The sequence below is a fragment of the Mus caroli genome, chromosome 5, assembly GCF_900094665.2.
Source record: "Mus caroli chromosome 5, CAROLI_EIJ_v1.1, whole genome shotgun sequence".
NCBI lineage: Eukaryota > Metazoa > Chordata > Mammalia > Rodentia > Muridae > Mus > Mus caroli.
In genome coordinates, this window is record NC_034574.1 from 30,005,442 (window position 1) to 30,028,952 (window position 23,511).

Here is a 23,511-nt window from a genome sequence, read left to right on the forward strand (position 1 = left end):
TGAGCCACCATGTGGTTGCTGGGAATTGAACTCAGGACCTCTGGAAGAGCAGTCAGTGCTCTTAACTGCTGAGCCATCTCTCCAGCCCCCATACCAGCTTCCTTAATTGCTGGGCTGCCTAGGGCTACCTGAATGTCAACAGTGAGGTGGCCACCTGTGGGAAGGGTGGGTCTGGCCCTGGGGGGTGTAAAGGTCCTACCCTGAGTCCCCAGGATCATGCCGTGCAAGGACTCCACTCATAATGATCAGGGTGAGGTGACTGCGGACAGCCATGATGGGCTGGTGTCTGGTAGCCGGGATGGGAGCTTGGTGAGCGGTGGTATTTGGAGGACAGCGAGGTCTTTCATACCAGGATGAGGTGTTTCAGTGTCCTCCTGCCATGCTGCTCTCTAAGGGGCTGCGAACATGGTTGTGGAGTTCAGACCTACAGTCACTGAAGGGACAGAGCCCCTTTCCTCTCTAGAGAGGCCAGCTCCACTATGCAGTGTACTGATGTCTAAGGTGCCCCTCCTCCTGGCAACCCGGCATAGGGCTGAGATGAATATGGGTAGTTGCTGTATCAAGGCTAGGGAGCCCCTGTTGTCTAGAGGCCCAGACCTTAAGTAGTAGAATTCCTAGGTCAGGCAGCACAGACTCTTGCAACCTGCTCACCCATTGTCCCCTTGTCAGGGATGTACCCCTGACCTGTGCTGGAGTATGAGATGTAAGAGGTTAGGCTTAGCGCCTGCAGACCATAGCCAGGCTCAGTGTGGCCTGATTGGGTGTGCATCCACAGGGCTCCTGGAGTGATGTCTCCCTCTCCTTAGATGGCATAGATATGTGTTGTGCTGGTCACTGGCTGCCTGGACCTCATGTTCTGCAAAGGGCTGAGTGGGAGGAGGTACCATGCCTTAGTCTCTGCTGGATACTAGGAGCACACAGTGGGACTCCGAATGGGAAGCAGTCCCATAGGGACCTTTGAGGAGACGAGATGTGATCTACAGAGATGCTTAGTAGAGGAATACACAGAGAGACGAGGCAAGGCAACATTCCTCCTCAGACAGAGGCAGCGTGACATCACGGCGCTGTGGCAAGCACAGCCATTTCCCATGGTGCTCAGCCTTCTTCCTTGGTAGGTCTCAAGAGCAAAGGATTCCAGGACGGCCTGTGGCTGTGGGATGGCCAGTTGGTCTCCTCTGTCATTTGATAGTTGGGAACCTCAGGCCAGTCAGTCATACAGTGGCTTCTCCATCTCGGGAGCCTCTCGATTTGGGAGTTCCCAGCATCACTATGATCGAGCAGGGCAGAATCCTTGCTTCAAGGCCTGTGGGATTCCCAGGTGTAGGTCAGGGACAGTGCTGGCCAGCATTCTCTCCAGGCCAAGCAGGCCTCCCGGGATGGGATGGGCCAGAGGACCCATTTCCATGAAGGCCTGTTCTCTTTGTCTGGATGCCAGTGTATTAGGGCCTAGCGCACATTTCTCTTCTGTGGCCTCTGAGTTCACAGCTCGGTCTTTTGGTGCCAGTGGGCTCTGTTCTGCTTGTCCCCATCCTGGGCATTGCCTGTTAGCTCTGCTGAGAAAGCAAGCGCCTGACCTGGGCTGTTGTGTTTTCCCCGGGGCTTCTGAGCAAGGTCCTGAATTAGCTCGTCAACTGCAGGAGACTGCCTGGAACCACTGTGCCTGGAGCCGGCTAGTCTGGGTCCTGCTTCATAGCCCTGGCACTGGCGCCACTGGCAATTCTCTCTCTCCAGCTCAAATCCTCCTTGGCCCAAATCCTACAGTGGCCTACAGGTCACTGGCTGCTGGAAAAGGCTGTGGTGACCAAGGTTAGGTGCTGCACCAGAGGGGAAGGAGCCCCTGTTGTCTAGAGGCCCAGACCTTGAGTAGCAGAATTCCTATAACAGGCGACTGGGACTCCTGCAACCTACCCACCCTTCCTCTTCCTATCAGGAGGGTACCCTTGACCTATGCTGAGGTGTGAGGAAGGTGAGAGATGTAAGAGGTGGAGGCTTAGCTACTATATAGCATAGCCAGGCTCAGCATGGCCTGATTGGATGTGTATCCACAGGGCTCTGGGAGTGATGCCTCCCTCTCTCTGGGCAGGCCAGTATGGAGAGACTGACTAGGCAAGCCCACCTCAGTCCACGACAGTACCCCGAGGCTATGTTCTTTAATAGGAACACACTTGGTCCTGCTTCAGGTCATCATAGAAACTGCTGCAGCCAAGCTGTGACTCCCTGACACAACACAGGGCACAAGACGTGACTGGAGCCCATGCATCTGCTCTACATGTGGGCAGACATAGGAGAGGAGCTGCAGCCCACCGTGGCTCAGAGAGCCGCAGGTGTCTGGAGTCACCACAGCCGGAACGGGGTTAGTAAGACAACAGAAATCAGCTCCTTCACAGTTAGGGGCCAACAGGTCCCCGATGAGAGGCTCAGTATGGCCTCCCTCTAGGGCCCGTGGGATTATTTCTGATTTCCTCATCACCTGCAATCCTGAGTCCCAGCTGTCTCTGATGAGGACTGTCACTGGCTGCAGGGCCACCGGGATCAGCCAGGAAAATGTTGTGCGCACAATCTAACCCAGCCCATCCATAAAGACCCTCCCATATATACATGTGGACAGGTCTTTTGGGAGCCAACATTTAACTATGATTGGTTATAACATTTGAGTCACGGTGCACATAGCTTGGCCTTGTCTAGCTGGACAGATGCCTGGTGGGCAGTATCAGCAGGCCTTGGAAGATCTCGAGGACACAGAATTAACCTCTTCCTTCCCCAAGGACAGATCCTGGCCTGGCCCGGCTCCCTCCAGAGCCATGGGGACAGGGCCTGCTCCCCAGACAGTATAGAGATGACCCTGTCCCAGGGTTGCTTTTCACCTACTGAGATTTGTTGGTTTAGTTGGGCGTCAGGGGCCTCGTGGAAAAGAGAAGTTCTGGGGCCACATGCAGAAAAGCAGTCCAGGAGATGGTAGACCAGAGAAGGAAGGGCAAGAAGAGCCTAGAGCCTACCGGGTTCTGGTTTTTCTCCAGAGAAGGACAGGAAGGCTTAGCTGTGCAATAGCTGTAGCGGGGTGACCAATGGTTTCCAGGAGTGCTCTCTGGATGGAGGTTGGCTGTGGGAGAGGCAGGCCCCTTTGCTGAGGTCGGGCAGCAGGACTGGGGCAGGACAAGGACTCCTGGCTCTGTGGAGCTTGCTTTTCTCAAGCCTTGTTCATGGGCCACAGGGATAGTGACGCAGGCATCCCAGACAGGATGACTCAGTAGTCATGAAATGACATTCAAGAGATGTGACCATTTGTGGGGTCACGTCTCTGTGGCCTTCAGAGACGATCCTGCAGTTAGTAGCTGGTACTGACACAATCAGGCCCCTGACTGCCATGATTCACCTCCAGGCCTGTGATCCCATCTCTGCTGGCTTTTGGGGTTCTGCCGGCCGGGATTAGAGTGAACTTCTCCCTCTTTTGTAGTCAGATAGTGACATCTGTGTACAGAGTGAGTCCAGGCCCCATCAGTGTGAAACCTGTTGTCACACAAGGCCCAGGCTGGCCACAGGAGGATTCCTGAGAGCTGCCGTACTGGACACGGAGAGGGATACATCTAAGTGCTCTCGAGCCCTAGCTTTTGGGGCCTCAACGCCTGGGGCTTTCACCCCAGCTCTATTTTGAAGAAGAGGAAATGGAGGCATGGGCTGCCATGGCTGCCTGTGGCCAGGTGGGGACAGTGGCAGAAGTGGCCCAGTTCGTGTATTGCTGTTTGTCTGAGCAGCTGTCCCTGAGGCAGGGTGGAGCTGGCTGCTTACCCCAGGCCTCCATCCGGCACGTGCCAGCCCTTCTTCCTCTTGAGGAACAAAAGGCTTTCTTGGGCAGAGTGGGCACTGAGCTGGGAGCCAGGGAGCAGAACCAGCTGCTGGGTAATTCAGACACTGCCAGCTGTCAGCAGCTACCATCTGTGTCCTCGGGGGCTGATCTGCTGCTGCGAGCTGTTTGTTCAGGACAGAAGAGAGAGGAAAGGCACAGTGTCCTCTGACCTCTGAGACAGGCCGTGCAACCTCCTGGGGTACATGGCATCTTTGTATCTCAGCTCAGGCTGCTACATAAGAGAAATCAGGTTCCTAGACTGAAACCTCACCGTTTGGGGATGTCAGTGATACTACTGTGTGTGACTGACTGCAGTTCTTCAGAATGCTTGGGATGGAGCCCAATGCCTTGGCTTCCTCATCTGTACAGGAGAGAAAGTGTCACCTCTCAACATGCCACTTCCTCCTGAGGTGGTCTGTGCACCTGCAGTGTGCCTGAAGTTGGGCTTGGGGTCCCCCTTCCTGGGGTCTGGAAGGGACCCCCATGCATAACCTGAGCTTGGCTGCTCACTCTCTTTCCAAGGACCAGGACCTTAGCTTAGCTTGGTCTTCAAAAAGCAAAAGAGTCAGGGCCGGACTGGTGTAGGCTTCGTGGAAGAACAGGGACCCTGAGGCCCATAGCAGGTGCTGGAGAGCAGAAACAGGCAGAGGGATGAAGAAGTGGCCTCATCTGGGCCTGCAGAGAGGGTGCCACCGGTCGATAAAGGTGCTCTTTAGGGTGCCCAGAGACAAGCTGACAGGGTTTTTGGCTAATGTCTCTGAACTCCACTCAGGAAGTGCTGGTCCTTGCTGGGCCAAGCCTGAGACATTTGGAAGTGTGTGTATATCTAGAGGTCATTGTCATGGTGATTTCGAGGACTCACTGTGCTAGAGCAAACGCCAGTAGATCCTTGGAGCTTCTGACGCCCCATCTTGTGAGCTTGTGTTAACTGTTGCACTGTAGTAGACACCCTGATTCCAGCATCTATCTGGTCTGCTGCTTGTAGTTCTAGGTCAGAGTTCTGCGGTAGCTCATCTCTGTCCCACAAGACACAGACTGGGTCACTGGAACAGTGAAAGCCAGGATGGTGGCGGGTCCCGTGGTTGGTGTGGAGGTCATAGTTCCTTTTCCAGGAACACAGTTGGGCTTTTCTGCATGGTGGGCAGTCCCAAGAGGGCACAAGGGAGTGGTTCCAGGCTCCTTCAGTGACTTCATCCCAGAATTGGAAGAGCAGAGTGTCACCTCTGCCACTATATCCTATTCTGAGGAGGCTCAGGTTGACCAGAGGATGCTGAGAAAAGGGGACCTAGCCTCATGGGTGGGCAGTCACGCGCACAGGGGACCTGGGCTTCACCCTTCTTTGGAACATACAAGCTAGCAAGCAGCAAAGAGAAGATCCTTGTAGGTATCTTTTTATTTTTACATAAGGGACCTGGCATCCGATCCCGGGAGGTCACTGGAGTCACTGTCCCACGGTGCTTGGTCTGGGGTCTAGTGCGGCAGACAGCTAAAGGGATGTAAGGCAGAGTAAGCATCACAAGGGCTGTGACAGAGGTGAGAGTACCTCAGGGTGGACATCTGGCTTCTTGGGAGGGGATTAAAGGTCAGAGCTTGGAACTAACAAAAGGTGACATCGCAGTGCTTCTCAACCTGTGGGTTGCGGCCCTTTGAGGGGCATTACCCAAGACCTTTGGAAAACACAGATATTTACATTACAAGCAATGACAGTAGCAAAACTACAGCTATGAAGGAGTAACAAATAATTTTATGGTTGTGGGTCACCACAACATGAGAATCTGTATTAAAGGGTCTCATCATTAGGGGGGTTGAGAAGCGCCGTGATGCTGTTTTAAAGGTCGTTGGCATGTGCTAAGGAATATGGACGGCATCTCCCATGTGGAGGCATGCCGGTGGGGCAGGCATGCTTGGGGAGTCCTCGGTGACTCTGAGAGCCTTGGGAGGACAAAGGGGACAGGGTAGGAGATAGAAATGTATCCTGGGGAGGCCTTATCCCTGGATTCTGAAGGCCCAGGTTGATGGGCCCTGGAAGAGGTATATCCTTCAGGACTGTAGATGGAGTGGCTAATAGGGATGCCATATGGGCATTTGGGGCCGAGGTTGGTAGCTGCTAGGTTCCTGGACCTTGTCTGCCTGGTTGCATCTCCCGGGGGCAGAAGGGGGGAGCCTGATACTCCGTAGATATGGCCGTAGTGGAATGCAGGGCCAGCTCCACTCCCTTCGGTAATGTGGTTTTTTATAGTCGGGGGACTGATTGTCCTGCGGCTTCTGCCAGCTGCCTGTAAGCTCAGGATTAGAGGATTGGCCTTCCAGGAGAACTGGGGCCAGACTGACTGAGCCCTGCAGTGGGTGGGGTGGTAGATGGAGGACAGGAGCAAGCACGGGATGCTTCGTGTGAACTGGCCCGCAGATGATGGCCAGCATACTTCACTTAGCCAAGGCCCAGCACACATCTTGGCTTAGCCCACCCACCAGATCCACCAGGGCCTTTCTGAGCCAGTGATCTCTGGAGGTGGCATCCTGGGTGGGCATCAGGGTAGCCATCCACGTGTGCCCCGTGTCTTGCCTTTTGTCTCGGTCCCTGGTGTAGAACCAGTTCTGTTGTGCTGGGCAGTGTCCCAGTGGCCTCTGCCCTAGTCTTGAGTCTGTCTCTTGCTTGCTGTGGGTTCCATATGTTTATCTCTAAAACAAGAATGGTTTATATATGATATCATGAAGCTTTAGTAGCCTCCTATGCTGTCTGTCGCCGGGGTGGCCACGCAGGGGCACAGAAGCCTGTGTGTCCTGGGACTAGCTGAGCCCCTGGCATCCATAGCCTCATGTTCAGAAAAGATGGAGTGTGACCTGTGCTCTTCTCAGCCCTTACCCAGCCATACAGAGCTGTCCCTGCTTTCTGCTCCCGAGAATCCTCCTGCGTGGACCCTGCCTGCCTTTCTTTGGGCAACAGCAGAAGCCCAGAGCAGAGAGAGATTCTTGTGTGGTGACACACTGAATGTCCAGCCCCGTGGCCTTGGCTCAGCAGGTGGGTGCAGCCAGCCTGGCTGGGCTCTCATTCACTCAGCCAGGGACGGTCTTCATTCACCCTGGGTGGAGGCACGGCCCAGCAGGAGGGCCGGCCCGGTGCCTGATGGCAGATGGCCTGGGGGTGGCCTCCATGCTGACTCATGGCTCTGGGCTTCTCTGGGCACAGAGGCTCTGAGCACCTATGCGGTCCCTCTGCCCAAGTGATCCTGGGCTGATTACATGCCATTCCTTCCTTCTGCTGGGCGGACAGTTGGAGCAGAGTCAGCCCTGGGACGTGTGTGCTACCTCAGGGGTTCATCTTTACCCTTTGACCTCCAGAAAGGGGGGAAGCCACTCAGTGTGTCCTCAGACACAGTACTCAGAACAATAGCTGATCATTAGTGGTGTGGGCCCCCCACACTGTGCCACAATGGAACAGACATCCCACAGGTGACATGGCACAGTCCTGAGTAAGGATCGGAGTCAGTGGTGACCATACCGAGGTGACAGACTGAGGAGCAGGAGATGCAAGGAGAACTCCCAGAAGTGCCTCCCTTGTCATCAGCACCGGCTAGGGGAAGAACCCCAGGAAACTAGAGGGAGCCTGGAGGTCAGAGGGTGGCCTGGCCTGTGTGGCTCCCCACAGGAGGTGCAGGTAGTGGGTTGGTCAACATCCTTTTAGGAGAGCAGTCTTGGCAAGTCAGGACAGGATGCCCTCATGAGGTGCAGGACCACTGTGCTTGGGCCATGCAGTGCTGTCTGGGAGGGACAGTCTCTAGGCATCGCTAGAGAGACAGCACCCAGCTCGACACCCTGGGCACAATTGTTGCAGGTAGAGAAGATTGCTGCTTTGGCCCAGTTCTAGACAGGCTCGGATGGCATGGACCTGGTGCCCAAGGCTGGTTCCATGTGGAAGCATTGATGGGCTCACTTGACAGCAGAGAGATACAAGGGCTCTGGGGCTCCGGGGCTCTGGGCCTCTAGGTCTCTGGGCGTGTGGCTTCATGTAGTTGTATTAGGTCACTTGGATTTGGGCTGGGGATTTCACAGGTTTCATGCACCCATCCCAGATCCCCAGCCCTACTCTGGGTGCATCTCCAACCCCTGCTGGAGTTGGCTGACCCTCATATCTCTCTGTCCTTCCTCTGCAGGGGCTGGAGTCTTCTTCTTGTCATCAGCTGAGGGAGAGCAGATGAGCTTCCTGTTTGACTGCATTGTCCGAGGCATCTCCCCAACCAAAGGCCCGTTTGGGCTTCGGCCAGTTCTCCCAGGTGTGTGTGGGAATGTGGCAGGGAAGCCACACTTGCTGGTCCAGAAATGGGTAACCTGCTTCATCAGCCTAGCAAGGTAGCCTGCCCTTTCCTATCCATGACTATGAATCTGAGAGTCCACTGGCTTGGGACCTTAGCACTCAGTGGGATTGCTAAGGGGGTCCGCTGGCAGGTCTCAGACCTGGATCTCCTGTAGTTGCCCTTCCTCTGTGGACATGGACCGTTGGGACACTAGAGCCTGTGACCTTCTAGTTGAGCCAAGTGAACCACGGCTGCAGGGGCTGGGCATTAAGAAGCCCAAGATCGAGCCAGGCGTTGGTGGCACACGCCTTTAATTCCAGCACTTGGGAGGCAGAAGCAGGCGGATTTCTGAGTTCGAGGCCAGCCTGGTCTACAGAGTGAGTTCCAGGACAGCCAGGGCTACACAGAGAAACCCTGTCTCAAAAAACAAAACAAACAAACAAACAAACAAACAAGAAGCCCAAGACCCTAGAGATGGGGCAGAGAAAGAAGCCTGGTCCTAAGTCACTGGCATGTGGGCAGCTGATCTGTCTGCAGCTAGGCGTCGGGTCCAGAGTGTCAGAGCTTGGCATTTGGTCTAGAGCTACTCTGTTATGTGGGATGTTATCTGGTATGTGTGGGGTTTCAAGGTGTATTTGGTGTGGGCGCCCCTGAACATGCCTCTTGTCCTACCCCTAATCCCTGCAGTGGTCCAGAGCATCTTAGTCAGCTATTCTGCTAGAAATTAAGGGCTCATGGCCCTGACACTGAGGGACCCAGAGCAGAATGGTCTTTCCAGACTCTGGCGGGCCCTGATTTGGGGATTCTCAATAAGGACAGTGACCAGATGTGGCGACACATTGATGGCCAAAGCTCCCATCTTCTGTGTCCTTACATGGTCATTCAGCCAGGGAAAGGAATACAGTTTCAAATGCTGAGACAGGTCCATGGGCACCAGGCCCTCCATATCTGCCCACCCCTAGAGCAACCAGTGAGATACCTGCTCGAAAGCCCGAGGCCTTCCCTGTGGTCAGAACTCTCCTCTTGTCCAGGAGTCTAGGCAAAGTGACCTCGTCCCCTTCTGGTAGCATTTTTACATTGCAGCTGCAGGTGAAATGTGAAGGGGCTATGCTAGGGGGCCACCAGAGTGTCCATGCTTTTCTCTCAAAGGCACACATTTTAGAGGTTCCTTGGAGCATAGTCACTCCACAACTCATCCTGGTATGTGTGTGAGCCACTGTTGAGGCTCTTGGGAGCAGGACCTGGATTTTCGGGGTACCCACTCTCCTGCTTGTTTTATAAATGGTTCTGGGTGAAGGGAGTATTGGATGCAGCACTGGGCAGGGGGAGACACAGATGGCTCATCTTGGAAGTGAATGGTACTCCCATACAGGTAGAGGGTGGGCTGTGCCCAGATAGGGCCATTGGTGACTGTTGGTGCATTTCAGACCTGCTCCACAGCTGTCCCTGTCATATCTGCTGGGACGGCTCAAAAACTGCCTCTCCCAGGGCCTGGGTCTGTGGAAATTGTACCTAGATGTCCTGCCTTGGTATATGGGGCCTTGGGTCACCCTGGCAGGCATGGATTATAGTCAGCATCCAGCTAGGCACTTGTGGAGCCCTACAGGGTTGGTTGGCCCCATGCAGGGAGGGGTTGTGAGAGGACAGGGGCTCTGGGGATGATGTGGCATTCAAGTCCCACAGCTGGGAGCGGCTCCTAGGATGCACACTTTGGAGCAGCACCCCACTCTCTAGGTTTGCTGGGGTGTTATTGTGTGGACTCTCTGTGATCTAACCTACCAAGGCCTCAGTCTTCCACATGAGGACCCAGAGCTGAGGGAAGGCAGATGGGAAGGGAAGCATCAAGGACTCTGGAAACTCCTGCTCTGAGGACAGCATTCTGATGTCTTAGTGACCCTGTCTAACTGGAGGAAGGGGGAGGGACTGCTGCAGGAAGCTTGCCATTCAGAGCTCGGGAAGCCCATGGCAGCAGGTGACAGTCATAGAAGCCTTCCTCTGGGCTCTCTGGGGCCACATGTGTTCCAAGGTATTTCTGAAGGAAGGAAGGAGGCTACTGTGAGCTAGAAGAGGCCTCCTTACAGGGTAGGTTTTCTACATGGCAGTGTCTGTACAGGGAACATACACAGGGCCAGAGGGACAGGTCCCACTGCATGCAGCCTGGCTGCCTCTCAGCCAGAGGTTGGCATTGTTAAGGGATGGGCAGTGTGGATGTGGGCAGGGAGGACCTTGCATGAGCACCTCAGCAGAGACACAGGGTACATGGTGAGGATGGGGGACAATCATCTTGCTGTCACTTATGGTGATATGGCATGGCATATGGATGGCAGATGGCGAGGGGCCAGGGAGCTGCAGGCAGTGACAGAAATATGGAAGCATTTCATTGAGACCAAAGTGGGGCCCTTGAGGAGTGGTGTGTTGAGCCAGGGCCAAGCAAACCTCTCCTGGGTCAGGGGGGCTGTGGGATTGAGAAGGTCCCATTACCAGTGTGGAGAGGCTTGCCCTGCTGAGGGTGGAGAAGAGTGATCTGGTTGTCTTAGTGGGAGTTGTCACAGGGACAGGGACCTAGGCTGAACAGATAGGGAACCCACGGCGGGGACAGGGACTTGGGCTGGGTAGTTCAAGGGCATGTCCACAGAACAAGAACATGGACTGGGAAGACACAGAGACCTGGGCTTGTCATCTAGGGGGCCAGAGTGGCTGGTTTAGGTATCCTGTATTTGATGCCTAGCTGCTGGGTGAAGGCACGGGACAGGGCTGGGCCTGCTAGGGGCAGGCTCAGGATGTCTTGGTTCTGAAGGTTCTGTACTCACCAGGTGTCCTGGTGGTGCAGAGGTGAAATGCAAGGGTGATGTGCAGGGGTGGCGTGCAGGGGTAGTGTGCAGGGATGGCGTGCAGGGGTGGCGTGCAGGGGTGATTGTTGCCTCACCGATCCTCTTCTCTGCACAGACCCGAGTTCTGGGGGACCCTCAGCCTCAGAAGAGCGTGTTGCCCAGGAAGCCCTGGAAGCCCTGCAGCTAGAGAAGAGGCTCAGCCTGCTTTCACACTCTGGCCGGCCAGGCAGTGGAGGTAGAGTCAGTGGTTGGTCTTGTCTGGGCTGCAGGGACCTCTCTCTAAGTACTGGCCTCTCCACTCCACATCTGTCTGCATGGACTGTTGGGGTACCCTTGGGTGACCCCTCTGACCTGTGCAGGTAGCTGTCATCCATCTCGGTCATGGCTTTTCCCTCTTATTCACTGATTCTTCATTCATCATCCATCCATTCATGCATGCATGCATCCATCCATCCACTCATCTATGTGTGTATCCATCCATCCACACATTCATGCATCCATGCATCCATCTATCATGCATCCATCCACTCATGCATCTATCCACTCATCTATGCACCCATCCATCCGTTCATCCATGTATCCTTCCATCCATCCATCCATCCATCCATCCATCCATCCATCCATCCACTCATCTATGCATCCATCATCCATCCATCCATCATCCATGCATCCATCCATCCATCCATCTAGCCATCCATCAACCATGCATGCATGCATGCATTCATCCACTCATCTATGCATCCATCATCCATCCATCCACTCATCTATCCATCCATGCATCCATCCATCATCCATCCATCCATCAACCATGCATCCATCCATCATCCATTCATCATTCCTCCTGATCATTCATTCATTTTATCACCCATCCACTTAGCCACTCATTGACTCTGTCCCTACTCATTCTTTCTTCTCTCTCCTATTCATTCATTTATTCTCCCTTCATTCATTTATACACTAGCCATGTGGCCTAGACAAGCCCCAAACTTTCTGCAATTTAGTTTTACTGTTTTTCTGGCAAACCCCTCAGGGGTCAACAGAGCTGGCTTCCCAGGAGCAGAGGCCCTTCTCCAGCTACTGTCAGTGGGAACACAGATAGAAACCCAGCCAGGAGCAGCTGTGGCTGAAGGATAGAGGCTGGCTTGGCAGATGGGCTATACCAGGTTTACCTAGGCCAGAGAAGTACTGTCTGGTGCCTGTCCCCATTCCCAGGGATGCACAGCGGGACCTTGTCCCTCTCCCCCTCCCAGCCCCTCCCTCTAGAAGTAGGGGTTCCCAGCCTGTAATAAGCTTCCTTATCTCTTGGAAGGTTTGCAGCTAGCGTTTTGCTCAGGGAGCTCTGTAAACTAGGCCAGACAAGCTGAAAAGAAAAGCAATGGTGACATGTATTTTTCTGTGCACACAGGGTGAGGCAAGGCAGCCCTGGCAGGATGGGAGGGCAGTGGACAGGATCTGGTCCCAGGCATGTTCTCGTCCCCATGACAAGCGGAGGCAGTGATGGGGTCAGAGGACAGGGCAGACTGGATGGGGCAGGCTGGTGTGTGAGCTTACTGGGATGGTGGGCTGCCCCAGGGCTTGGCTGGACTAGAAGGTGGCCAGGATGGTAGTCACAATGGTTAGGCTAGGAGGGGAGGGGGGAACTCAGGAGCTGGGTCACAGATCCATAGCATGAGGGGCTGTAAGCAGGTACCTGCCTCAGGTGAGCTGTAGAGGAGAGAGGGTGGAGTAGAGATGGAGAGGTGCAGACTGGGACCAAGGAGGTGGCTGGCTAGCATTGAAAGTGGCAGGGGCTGGATGAGGAAGGGGCTGTCCTGAGGACTTGGGCCAGTGGCTCCAGCTTCCTTCCAGGTGTAGGGGCTAGAGAGAGGTGGACTGCCACAGCATGCTAACTAGAGACCACTCCTCACCTGCTTGGACCTCCACAGCAGCTTCAGTTTCTGCTTTGTCTCAGGGGATGACAGAAGCCTATCCAGTTCCTCTTCTGAGGCTAGCCACTCGGACATCAGCGCCAGCAGCAGGCTCACTGCGTGGCCGGAGCAGTCCTCGTCCTCAGCTGGCACATCACAAGAAGGACCAGGGCTGGTGGCTGCCCAGGGCCCAGGAGAAGCCATGCTGGGAGCCTCAAGGCCACCCCTCAAGCCACTGCGGCCTCGGCAGTTACAGGAGGTTGGCCGCCAGAGCTCCTCTGACAGTGGCATTGCCACAGGCAGCCACTCCTCCTACTCTGGCAGCTTCTCCTCCTATGCCGGCAGCAACCTGGACGTGTGGCGGGCCGGTGAGGAATTCGGTTCTCTGCTCAGCCTGCCCCCTGGAGCCAGCGCACCTGAGCCCAGACTGTGTGCCTGCCCACCTGGGGCGGCCGAGTACCAGGTGCCCACGTCACTGCGACACCACTATGACACACCTCGAAGCCTGCGCCAGGCCCCCAGAGACCCAAGTCCAGCTTCTCAGGGCAGCTCTGACCATGGTTCGGCCACAGACTTGGGTGGTCAGACGCCCACTGGGTGTCCCTCCAGTTGGCTGGGAGCTCGCCGACGGGGACAGGCAACGGAAGGCCCAGGCAGTGACGCTGTGCTGCCGGGTCCATCCCCTGGCGAGTCCTGGGAAGCAGGCAGCCCCCATGCAGGGCCGCCTCCAGCTTTCTTTTTGTCATGTTCAATCTGTGGCGGACTCAAGGTAAAGCCCCCTCCCTGAGATAGCAGGCTGGCCGCTGCTAGATCCGCCCTTCCAGACAGGGGAGGAGGGGCCCTAGCCTCTTTGCAGAGGAGGTGCTCTGTTTGTTTTGAGAAGCCACCAGACCTGTAGCAAGGGCCTCAGGGGCAGGGTGACAAACACAGGGTTGTCCTCCCCAAGTGGCTGCCAGTGCTGGAGGCAGGTCAGGCTGAGGTCAGGAGAGCCCCTGATCCAGCGTTTCCACTATCTTCTCACGCCCTGGATCGATCAGGCAGAAGGCTGCCATGCCCGTGGGCTCCTGCTATCTATTGTACTGCTGGGAGCAGAAGATCTCCATGGCTGGGGTCAGTTCTCAGTGACAAGGCTTGGCCTGGACCACTGCCCTCTTCCCGGATAACTGACCCCTCTGTCACTGGTCATTTCTGACCTACTATCCAAAATCAAATCTACCAAGGCTCCTCTAGACTCTCTAGTCTGTGAGCCAGCAGCTCTGTATGTGCAGCCCATGGATTGGGCACAATCTATATGTGATCTGCTTTACACAGCGCCCCGCGGCACCCACAGGTGGGATCAGTGTCCCATCCCACAGGGAGGAAACTGACGCTCAGGAGGCTCCATGACTTGCGGGGTCTGTGACATTGACACACACATACACACACCCAGCCCCCATACACACACCGCAGATCAGTTTGCTCCTGGGCCCCTGGAGGGCTCTGAGAAGAGGGCTGCCTGATGGGAGTGTGCATCACTCCCCCACCCCCCACCCCCCACCCCCGAGAGGCTGAGTTTGCCCAGGGTCCTGAGATCAGTTTGCTGGAGGGTCTCTTGCAGAACCTTGCAGTAGTGTTCTCCTGTGTGCCTCCTTGCTGGGACCAGGAAGCTGGTGGCCAGGACCAGGTGGAAGAAAATAAGGAGGGCTCACTCTGGCCCTGCCCACAGGTCACCCTGACTCTGTGCTCGGGTGTCCACTGCCCCAGGCTGTGTGCTGCCTTGTACAGAGCAGAGGTGCCCCACTTCCCTGTGTCAGGGGGTTGGTGTGGCTGTGCCCACCCTTTCTGCATCCCTCCATTGGCACCTACAGTTCCGATCTTGCAGGCCAACACACCTGTAAATGCCTCGGTCTGTACCTGCATTGCGGCCAACCATGTTGCTCTATTGCGGTTTTTAAAATCTGTTTGTAATACCTTCTCAGACTGGAAATAAAGTTATCTTTTCTTACTGCCTTGCCTTGTTCCATTTGCCCCCCCCCCCCAATCAGGCCTGACACTGAGGGAACTCCAGGGGCCTGGCCCTTAGCCTGAGGTCTGGGTGTTGTGGATGTGGGAAAGAGGACCAGTGGCTTTGGATAACCCCTGGGCCGGAGACATGGTGTGATGTGGAGGGGGAGGGGCATATAGCCATACAATGTTTTCTCTTCCCTTGCGGGGCTTGCTCTGAGCTCAGACTCACCCAGCCCCTAACCCATTTCATTTTCCCTGTGCAGAGAGTGCTCCAAGGAGCAGCCCCTCCCTTCCTGCCTGCCTGTTTCCATTCTTGCTGGCAGCCCTGCTGGAAGTTGGGAGCCTGGCTCTCCCAAGCTTCTGTTTGGGGCTTGGCCACATTCACTACCCACTGACTGGGTGGCCCTGCAAGTCACCGTACCTCTGGGAGCCTCAGTTTCCTCCTCGGTTGATGGGTAATTGGCTCACCTCATGGGCTGGCCTGAGGGCCTGGTGAGATCCCTATACAAGTGTCCAGATGACGTGTGTTCACTAGAGGGAACCAGTAGTCTTCCTGCAAAAGGTCTGAGATTGTAGATCCAGGGACCAGGGAGCCAGAGGGTTGGCCAGGCAGAGGGGCAGGCACTGCTCTGGCCCGAGCCCTTTGTTCTCTATACTTAGCTGTCTGTACTTCCAAAGGTCCTTCCTGCAGCAGGAAGAAGGGCACCCAGGTGGGCAGTTCTGGTAAGGTCGAATCCATGCTGTTACAGCTTGGATATCCACCTGCTACCTAAGGAAAGCTGGCCTGGGCCCTAAACCTGGGTGGGCGAGGATTGGCCTGGGGGCAAGAAGTCCTCACTTCAGGAAGAATGGAAGCATCATGACACACAGAGAGAAGGTGGGAAGTGCCCTGGGGAAGGCTAGTCCAGACTCTTCTCCTGTCCAATCCATCCCTTGAGACATATAAATAAGCCCCAGGAGTTTGTAGAGACATAGGTGGTTAGGGCTTCATGTGGAACCCAGGGTCACCAGCCATGACCCCTCTTCATGAGATGGGGTGGGGCTTTCCCTAAGGTCAGGGTCCTGGAGATGGTTGGTCACTGGTCTCAGACCTGCCGCCTCACACACAGCCCACCGGAGGGTCTAAGCTGATCATGTGTTTTTCTTGTCCCACTGTGATCCACCCATGCCTAGGGTCCAGAGTTGATCCTGTAGCCATGGGCCCTCCCTGAGCAGATGTCCTGTGTGGGGACTGTTGAGGAGTTGGCCTTTTGTGTAGTGACAAAGCACACCCTCAGAGGCCTGTATGTGGTTGGCTCTGCACCAGACTGTGCTAAATGGTGATGTAGTTAGATCTGCGTGCTCTGTCCAGGGGCATCCCTGCATATACCCTGGGCATGTGGCCATTACTCTCAAGGCTGGCCGGAACAGTGCTGGGTGTGTCTTCCCTCCCATCATGAGGTCCCACTACCAAGTTGTTCTTTCAGAGTCACTGGGATTGGGTGACTCTGTGTTACCTATTCTGATGGGTCTTTTATAGCAGGTGCCTGGGATGTTTGGAACCCTGGGCTGTCAGCTTCTACTTTTTCCCAGCTGGGGTGGGGAGGTCTGTGCATGAAGGAGTGAATCCTCCCGTGCAGCTACTCTAAGCTGTTTCCTCTCTACTCCCCAGTCAGGCTCTGCCTGAAACAAAGGCCTGGGATGCATTCCAGGGTTGGGGGGCTGTTTGTCTCAACTATGGGTTCCCAGGAGGGCTCTGTAAGGCATGGGACAGCAGGCTAGGGGCAGAAAGTGAACACGGTGGTCACATGTGGTCACGCTGTTCTGCAATCATATGCTGTTGAGGTGAGGGGCAGTGAGGTCCAGCTGAAACATAAGCTAGAAGGAAGTAGCCTGGGAACCCTTGCTTGTAAACTTCTTCCTCAGAACACCCATCGCCTCAGGTGTCTGGGCTGGACCATGTCAGGGCTAAGAACAAAGGGTTCTGGATGGTTGGGAGAAGCTATAGGCCCAGAGTGGCTGGCCCCAGGCCAGAGATACCCCTTGCTTTGTCTCCTCATCAGTGGGTGCCACAGATCCCTGTGTCCCTCCAGGTTATGGGTGGTCCAGATCCTCAGACCTATGTCATTTTTGGAGTTAGCATTCCATTTCTTGGGGCTCCGGGTGGGGCGGGGCAAGGGGTGAGCGGGATGTACACACTGACCCCTGTTGTCTTTGGTCTAGGTCATGGCTACTTCATCCCCTGGATTCACTGTGACGCATCCAGGTAGGCACCTGGCTTTGGACCCCAGCACTCAGTGCAGGGATGCAGGGTTTAGAGTTAAGGGGATATCCCTGTTGGATGGGGGAAGGGTATGGGCAGTGGGGTAACAGTGGCATCTGGGGAGCCTGGAGAGGTGAGTAGGGGGAGGTGGTGAGCTGAGGACAGATGGATGGCTCTGGAGCATGACTGGGTGGACAGGAGTGGACAGTGGACAGCCAGAACAAGGTCTGTGGTGCAGGAGTGATTTGAAGGATTAGGTCCAAGCCCTAAGTGTGTACCAGATAGCAAGATACACAGGACAAGGAAACTGGCCCAGGGGTTCCAGCTTTTCAGGACGGGTTTGTGGAGGAGGTGGGAATGAATGTCAGAGGACTCAACCAGGATGGGAGAGTCCTTAGAAGGAGCCTGGCTGTCAGCAGAGGAAAGCTGGAGGGCATGGCCCTGACAGGGCGAACCCTGAAGTGTTGGGAGAAGCTATAGGTCCAGGGTTGCTGGCCCTGGGCCAGGTGGCTGGAGGCCAGAGATACCCCTCGCTTTGTCTCCTCATCAGTGGGTGCCACAGATCCCTGGGTCTCTTTTTCAGAGCTGAGTGGTGCCTTTGGAAGGCCCTGTAGGTTAGATAGAGCCCAATCAGACCCAACAAGGCAATGTGGTAGGAAGCAGTGGGTGGGACCACAGGCAGGCAGGGTCCACACACTGATCAATAGGAGACTCCCAATCCCATCTGTGGCTGGGTGACTGGGGTTTTATGTCTCTGTTGCTCAGCCTAAATTCTGGGTCCATATAGTGTCTTTGGTTCAGGGTCTGTCCTGATATCACAGAGTAGCAAGGTTGGCCCTCACTGTTCAGGCATCTACCTCTGCTTACCATGTCTCTAAGGCTGCCAGTGTTTTACTTTGATATGGTAGATACCCCACCCCAGGATCAAAGGGGCAGAGATGGGGGAGGCACCACTGAGAGGGAGAGGAAGAGGGAGAGGGCCCTCTCCCTCTGAGGGCAAGGGCGGGGTCACATGGGAGGCAGGACCTTGACTCTGATGGGACATGTGAGTTTGCTCTGGGCCAGACTAGGATCAGAGATGTGATAGGTTACAGCAGGTGATCAGCCTGCAGCTGCAGGAAGGGAGACAGTCAGGCAATGATATCTCATTGTCTGTTGTGTTCTACTTAAGTATTTGAGTCTTAAAACAATGCTGGCCAAAGCTAAAACTGAATTAAAGTGCCAGGAAGGACATGGGACATGGGAGACCCACATCTTCCTGAGCATCTGGCCGTGCCTTCTTGGGAAGATAGTGAGTTTAGCTAGAGAAGAGGCATCGCATGGAATCTACGCGGCACTCCTCTGGCCTAGGACTTTGGATGTCGTTGGTTCTGAAACTTCCATCTATCTCCCTAAGTTTAGGCTTCAGGTTTCTCCTGCTTCTCCTTGTTCCGTTTCAATTCACCTGCCCAGACAATCTTGGGAAAAAGTGGATCCAATCTGAAGTACCCAGACTTGGGAAACATGTTCAAGCCCAGTGAGACCTGGAGCCTAGCCCCAGCTCTCCCTCCTCTGCTTTCCAAGGCTCCATGCTGAAGCCTGGCCTTTCCACTCTTAGACCCTGGGGCTCTACCCAGACCCCAGCCAGAGCTGACCTGTCATGCTCTCTCCTCCTTTCCTTAGCCATGCCCCTTCTGCAGTCTGCCAACCCAATCCTGGGGGCAGGGGGAGGCACTTCCTTGCTGCCTGACAGGCAGTGCAGGCTGGTACTAGCTCTCCCTCCACCCTGCTGGCTGAGCCTCCTTGGGGAGGTTTTCTTCTGTTGTGATGGATTCTCTGTGCTACAGATGCACCAGATTCTCAGAAATCCTTCGCCTCAGATCAGAGATTTCCTGGGGATTGAAAATGCTGAGCCTGCCTTTGCTTGCCAAGGGCTAAGACAGAATGTTCTGTGAGCAAGCAAAGCCGGCTCTCTGATTTGAGGCCAGTAAATGGACGTCCCATGTGGCCCTGTGAAGTAGATGAGCCTCACCATAGCTTGGACAGGACAGGACTTTAAGATCTCCAAGAATATGCACTGTGTAGTAGGGCGTCTGCCCTGGAGTCCCCAAGGCTGGGGAATTGGGACAGAAGGGCTCAGTTGCTTCATTGAATAGTGAGAGTGTGCACCCTCACAACCCTGGGGGCTCATCTGGCTATACTGGCTGGTAGATAAGTGACTTGGGAACTAGGGACCTCTCTGCCTCCGTCTCTCTGTGAAGAGCAAGCTGTTGCCACATACTACCGTAGCCATGTTGGCATCAGGGATGGAGAGGAAGGTGGGAGGTCCTGGATGAGATCTTCAGGTGGCGCTGTGTCATGGTGGTCGTGGCAGGGTTGTCAGGATCCCTGGGACAGACAGGCGACAGAGAGAGCCAGGCCTCTCTCTGAATATGGGGTGCAGAGACAAGCTTACCTGAGGGGCTCTCAGTGTCCCCAATCTGAGCCCCAGCCCTGAATTGGATTCTGCAGTCTTGGCCTGAGCTATGGGGGCAGGAAATTCACCAGCCTCTCAGTGTCTAGGCTGCTAGTACTTGGAATAGAGTACTTGCTTAGCACTCTGAAATGGCGCTTTGTGTCCCATTCTATGTGATTGTCCCCCACCTCATAGGGACACAATTACCAGAGTGCCACCAGAGAAAGGACTTGATTTTGCCAGCTGTGTGCAGGGTCCCTGGGCCTGCCAGGAAGAGGCTGGGGCCATCCAAACGGTTCACTTAGCAGCAAGTCTACCATGAGCCCCACTTGCTGGGCATGGAGGGTCCCTTTTGCTTCTTGGACTGTGCACACACTGCCCACCAACTGCTAGGATATGGAACAGGGGTAGGGGTGGATTCTTTAAAGAGAATTCAAACTGCTGAGGTGTCCATTTTGCTGGGGACACAGATGAAGCTGCTGGCCGTGTTCCACCCACAGAGGGGTCCTGATGGGAATTACCCAATCTATTGGGAGTTACTCCAGCAGTTCCTCCTGCAGCAGGACAGAGAAGAGGGTCAGGCAGAGACAGCAGGGATAGGCTGACCCTGGAGAGGCAGGAGAGGAGACATTGCACTCAAGAGGGTACCTGGGAGGATGTAAGATGACGTTTGAAGGGACAGAGGACAGGCCTTGTGGGATTCATAGGGGTGAGTGCCTGGACCTAGTAGGGGGCAGTGTTTGAGTCCTAGGATCCCGCACTGGCCCTAGTGGGAATGGGAGAACTGGGGAGGGTCTCCAAGGTGAGGTGGAAGGTGGGAGGAGGGAGGGCACTGGCCCATGAGGGGTGGGGAAGCTCTGTTGAGTGGCCTTTGGGGTACCTTATATCTCCCAGCTATATCTCAGAGGTCTTCTCTCCACAGGATCTCCAGGGCGGGTGGCTGCTGACAGCCCCGGGCCTGAGCGACCACACAGTGAGATGCCCACGTATGTGAATATCCCCATCAGCCCCACCTCCAGACCGCAGCTGCACTACATGGACTTGGAGCTACCGGGGGCCAGTGCGGGTGTGCGAGGTGAGTTACAACCGGGGACCTCAGTGGGTAGTTGTGATCTTAGCACTGGGCCTGAGCCCCAGGTGCATCCTCAGAGGCTGTAAGTGACCTTCCCAAACATCCAAGACCTTCAGCTCCTGCCCCCACCCACCAGAGTTCTGACAGGATTGCTGGGGTGGGAATGGAGACGGATCAGAGTGCCCACCAGCTCTATCACCTGGGGCACCTGCAGAGAAGAGGGACCTGCAGGCTGGAGCAGGGGCAGCTGGGCTGGGGGATGTTCCTGTTGGGTCCACTCACTGTGGGCTGCTTTCAGGGGCCAGCACCTCCCGCTATGCCCAGATCGACATCGCAGCTACAGAGACAGCACATCGCGTCGGGGTCCGGCATGCGCAGACTCGGGAGGAACGGTTGCCAGAGTTGGAGCAGCGGAAGAAGGGGCCCTGAGGCTGGGACTGGCTGGGCACATGGCCAGCTGGACTGTCCAACATGGCCAGGCAGGGATGGTGGCCTTTTGGGGCTAGAGACCTTGGCCTGTCTGTGTACTCTGGTGGTCAGTAATTGAAGCTGAGTCTTGACCTCCTGCTGCAGTGGTGGCTGTGGCTGGTCTTTGTGCATTGGAATGAGTAGTCGTAAGTTCTGGGCCCATACCATATCAGTTCATTCCAATGTGTGAAAGGCATGTAGCAGCCTCCTTTTTGCCAGCAGGGTCTCTTGCCTCACTGGTGGCCAAGACTTGACTTGAACAAGTTCTCCTATGCCATGGGGTCACCAAGAGACCCATCTCCAGGAATCGGTAGCCTCAGTGTCTGCCACAACAGCACTACTAAGCTGCCCGGTTGAAAGGGAAAGTCTCCCAGGCCTGGAATGCAAGCTGTACTACCCATCCTGGAAGAGGTGACCACGATGACAGTTTGCACTTGCAGACCACTCTGCACTGGTCCTGTACTCAGAGGGACCTGTGACTTGCCACCGCTGTATCACTGACTTGCTCTGCGGCTGGGACACTGGAGCCCCCTCCCCTTCTCCTACAGTGTCTCTCTAGAGCAAGGCTCTGTACCTTGGGATGAAGACCATGGTGGGGACAAGTCTGTTTCCACTTGTCATCTTGTTGGGACCTACTCCAGCAGTCGGGTACATGGTTTTAAATCCCCACTGTTACATTTTTAACAATTTATATTATTTTCCAAAAGCTGTGAGGTCTTTCACATGTGATTGGTGCCCTGGACTGGGTGGGAACAACACCTTGCTGCTGAGCCAAGGGGTTTAGGGATGGGCATGTATGGTGGTGCCAGGTTGGCATTTACAGATGCCCCTATTTGATATTTTCAGGACGGAGTTTCTGGGGTGGCAGCTCTCCTGCCCTGCCTGCCTTAGTGCTATGGGGAGAAGCTTTGGCAGAGACTCCTCCCAGACACCAGTCCCATCCTCTTCTCTTCTGCTTTTCCTCCTCCAAGGAGTCCAGTTGTCTTTGGTTGTCTGATGTGGGGATGAGAAGCATCTTGTTCCTTCGAGGCCCCTGGTGTTGGCAGGTAGCTCATGCCACCCACAGGTGTCCACTGGCTAGCACAAGGACATCACTGGCTGCTGACACAGCTCCTCATATATGACTGTCTTCAGGGAGTTAAAAGTTTAGGAACTGAGTGTGTGTGTGTGTGTGTGTGTGTGTGCATGTGTGTGTCCATCAGTGATACCAGCTCATGGGGAGCTGAGCAAAAATGACTGCCAGGAATCTGAGGCAGCCTAGCTAAATTGGTGTGTTTTGGGACAATCAGGACTCTTTCAGAATAAACAGGAGAACTAGAGTTCAGATCCCCGGTGCTCACAAAAATGTAGGCGGGTGTGGTGGCCCTTCTGTCATCCCAGCCCTTGGAAAACTTCCTCAGGAGGAAGCTGGCATATCGATGGCATACCAGATACACTGCCATATTGGAAGATATGGCAGGATTAGTGAATTCCAGGTTCAGATAGAGACTGACCCAAATTTTGTGCACACAATTAAGAAAAACATCCAGTATCAACTTTGGGCCGCCACATAAGTGCACACACATGTGACTAGGTAGCCTCCCCACATTTACCCACACATTTAAACACACACACACACACACCACATATGGCAACAATTTTATTTCATATAAATGGCATTCTAAGTAGGCATTGCCTACTGAGAAGCCATACCTCCACCCCGCCCACCTGCCATCAATCACTGGGAGAAGCCACGCTGCCATTGAGATCCAGCGTATCTGGTAACTCACTGTGCATGTGGACCTTGCTGGGCAGTTGGACATTGCTGATGGGTGTGGAGGCTCAGGTGGTTTGTCCTGCTACAAGATGCTGCCCCCTGGTGGGTGGAGGCTGAGCAGGTGCACATCTTTCTTCCTCATTTGTTGTCAAAGCTGAGTGTCTAGAGGACTGGGTAGATGTGCCTGCTGCCGTCAGGGTGTATGTTGGTGGTGCTCCTATTTTCATTTCCCTCGTGATCAAAGGAACCGCAGATTCTCAGGCACTCTGTAACTCAGAACGGCCCCTCTGCGTGTCCTGCTTTTAGCTTTTTTGAATTGGGCTGTTTATTAAGATAGCATAGACGAACACTTGCTAATAATGTTTGCCATCAGAGGTTTTTTTTTTTTTTTTTTTTTTTTTTTTTGTAGCAAGATAGGATCTCATGTAGCTCAAGCCAGCCTCAGATCCACCATATAGCCAAGGATGACCTGAACTTCTGATCTTCCTATGCCGATCTTCCTATGCCTATCTTCCAAGCACCAGGACTACAGGCTTGTACCACCACGCTCAGCTTATGCTGCCAGGGACCAAACCAGGGCTTCATGTGTGCTAAGCAAGCAAGCATACCACCTGCTCAGCCACACACCCAGCACCTAGATCCAGACTTGCTACTAAAGATTGCAACCCCACCCATCCTC

General features: G+C 54.9%; 1 protein-coding gene across 4 annotated transcripts in view; it reads left to right on the forward strand.

The window, feature by feature from the left end:
* The window catches only part of Dok7 (docking protein 7), a 32,515-nt gene extending 10,782 nt beyond the window's left edge, over positions 1–21,733 (forward strand). For all 4 annotated transcript variants that reach the window (XM_021163925.2, XM_029477973.1, XM_021163924.2 and 1 more), the window contains 6 exons: positions 7,996–8,115; positions 11,083–11,202; positions 12,919–13,643; positions 17,063–17,105; positions 20,459–20,611; positions 20,907–21,733. In XM_021163925.2, coding sequence (XP_021019584.2) covers positions 7,996–8,115; positions 11,083–11,202; positions 12,919–13,643; positions 17,063–17,105; positions 20,459–20,611; positions 20,907–21,037 — 1,292 coding nt within the window. In that variant the 3' untranslated portion in view covers positions 21,038–21,733. The remainder of the gene's footprint in view (positions 1–7,995; positions 8,116–11,082; positions 11,203–12,918; positions 13,644–17,062; positions 17,106–20,458; positions 20,612–20,906) is intronic.
* Positions 21,734–23,511: the final 1,778 nt, after the last annotated feature.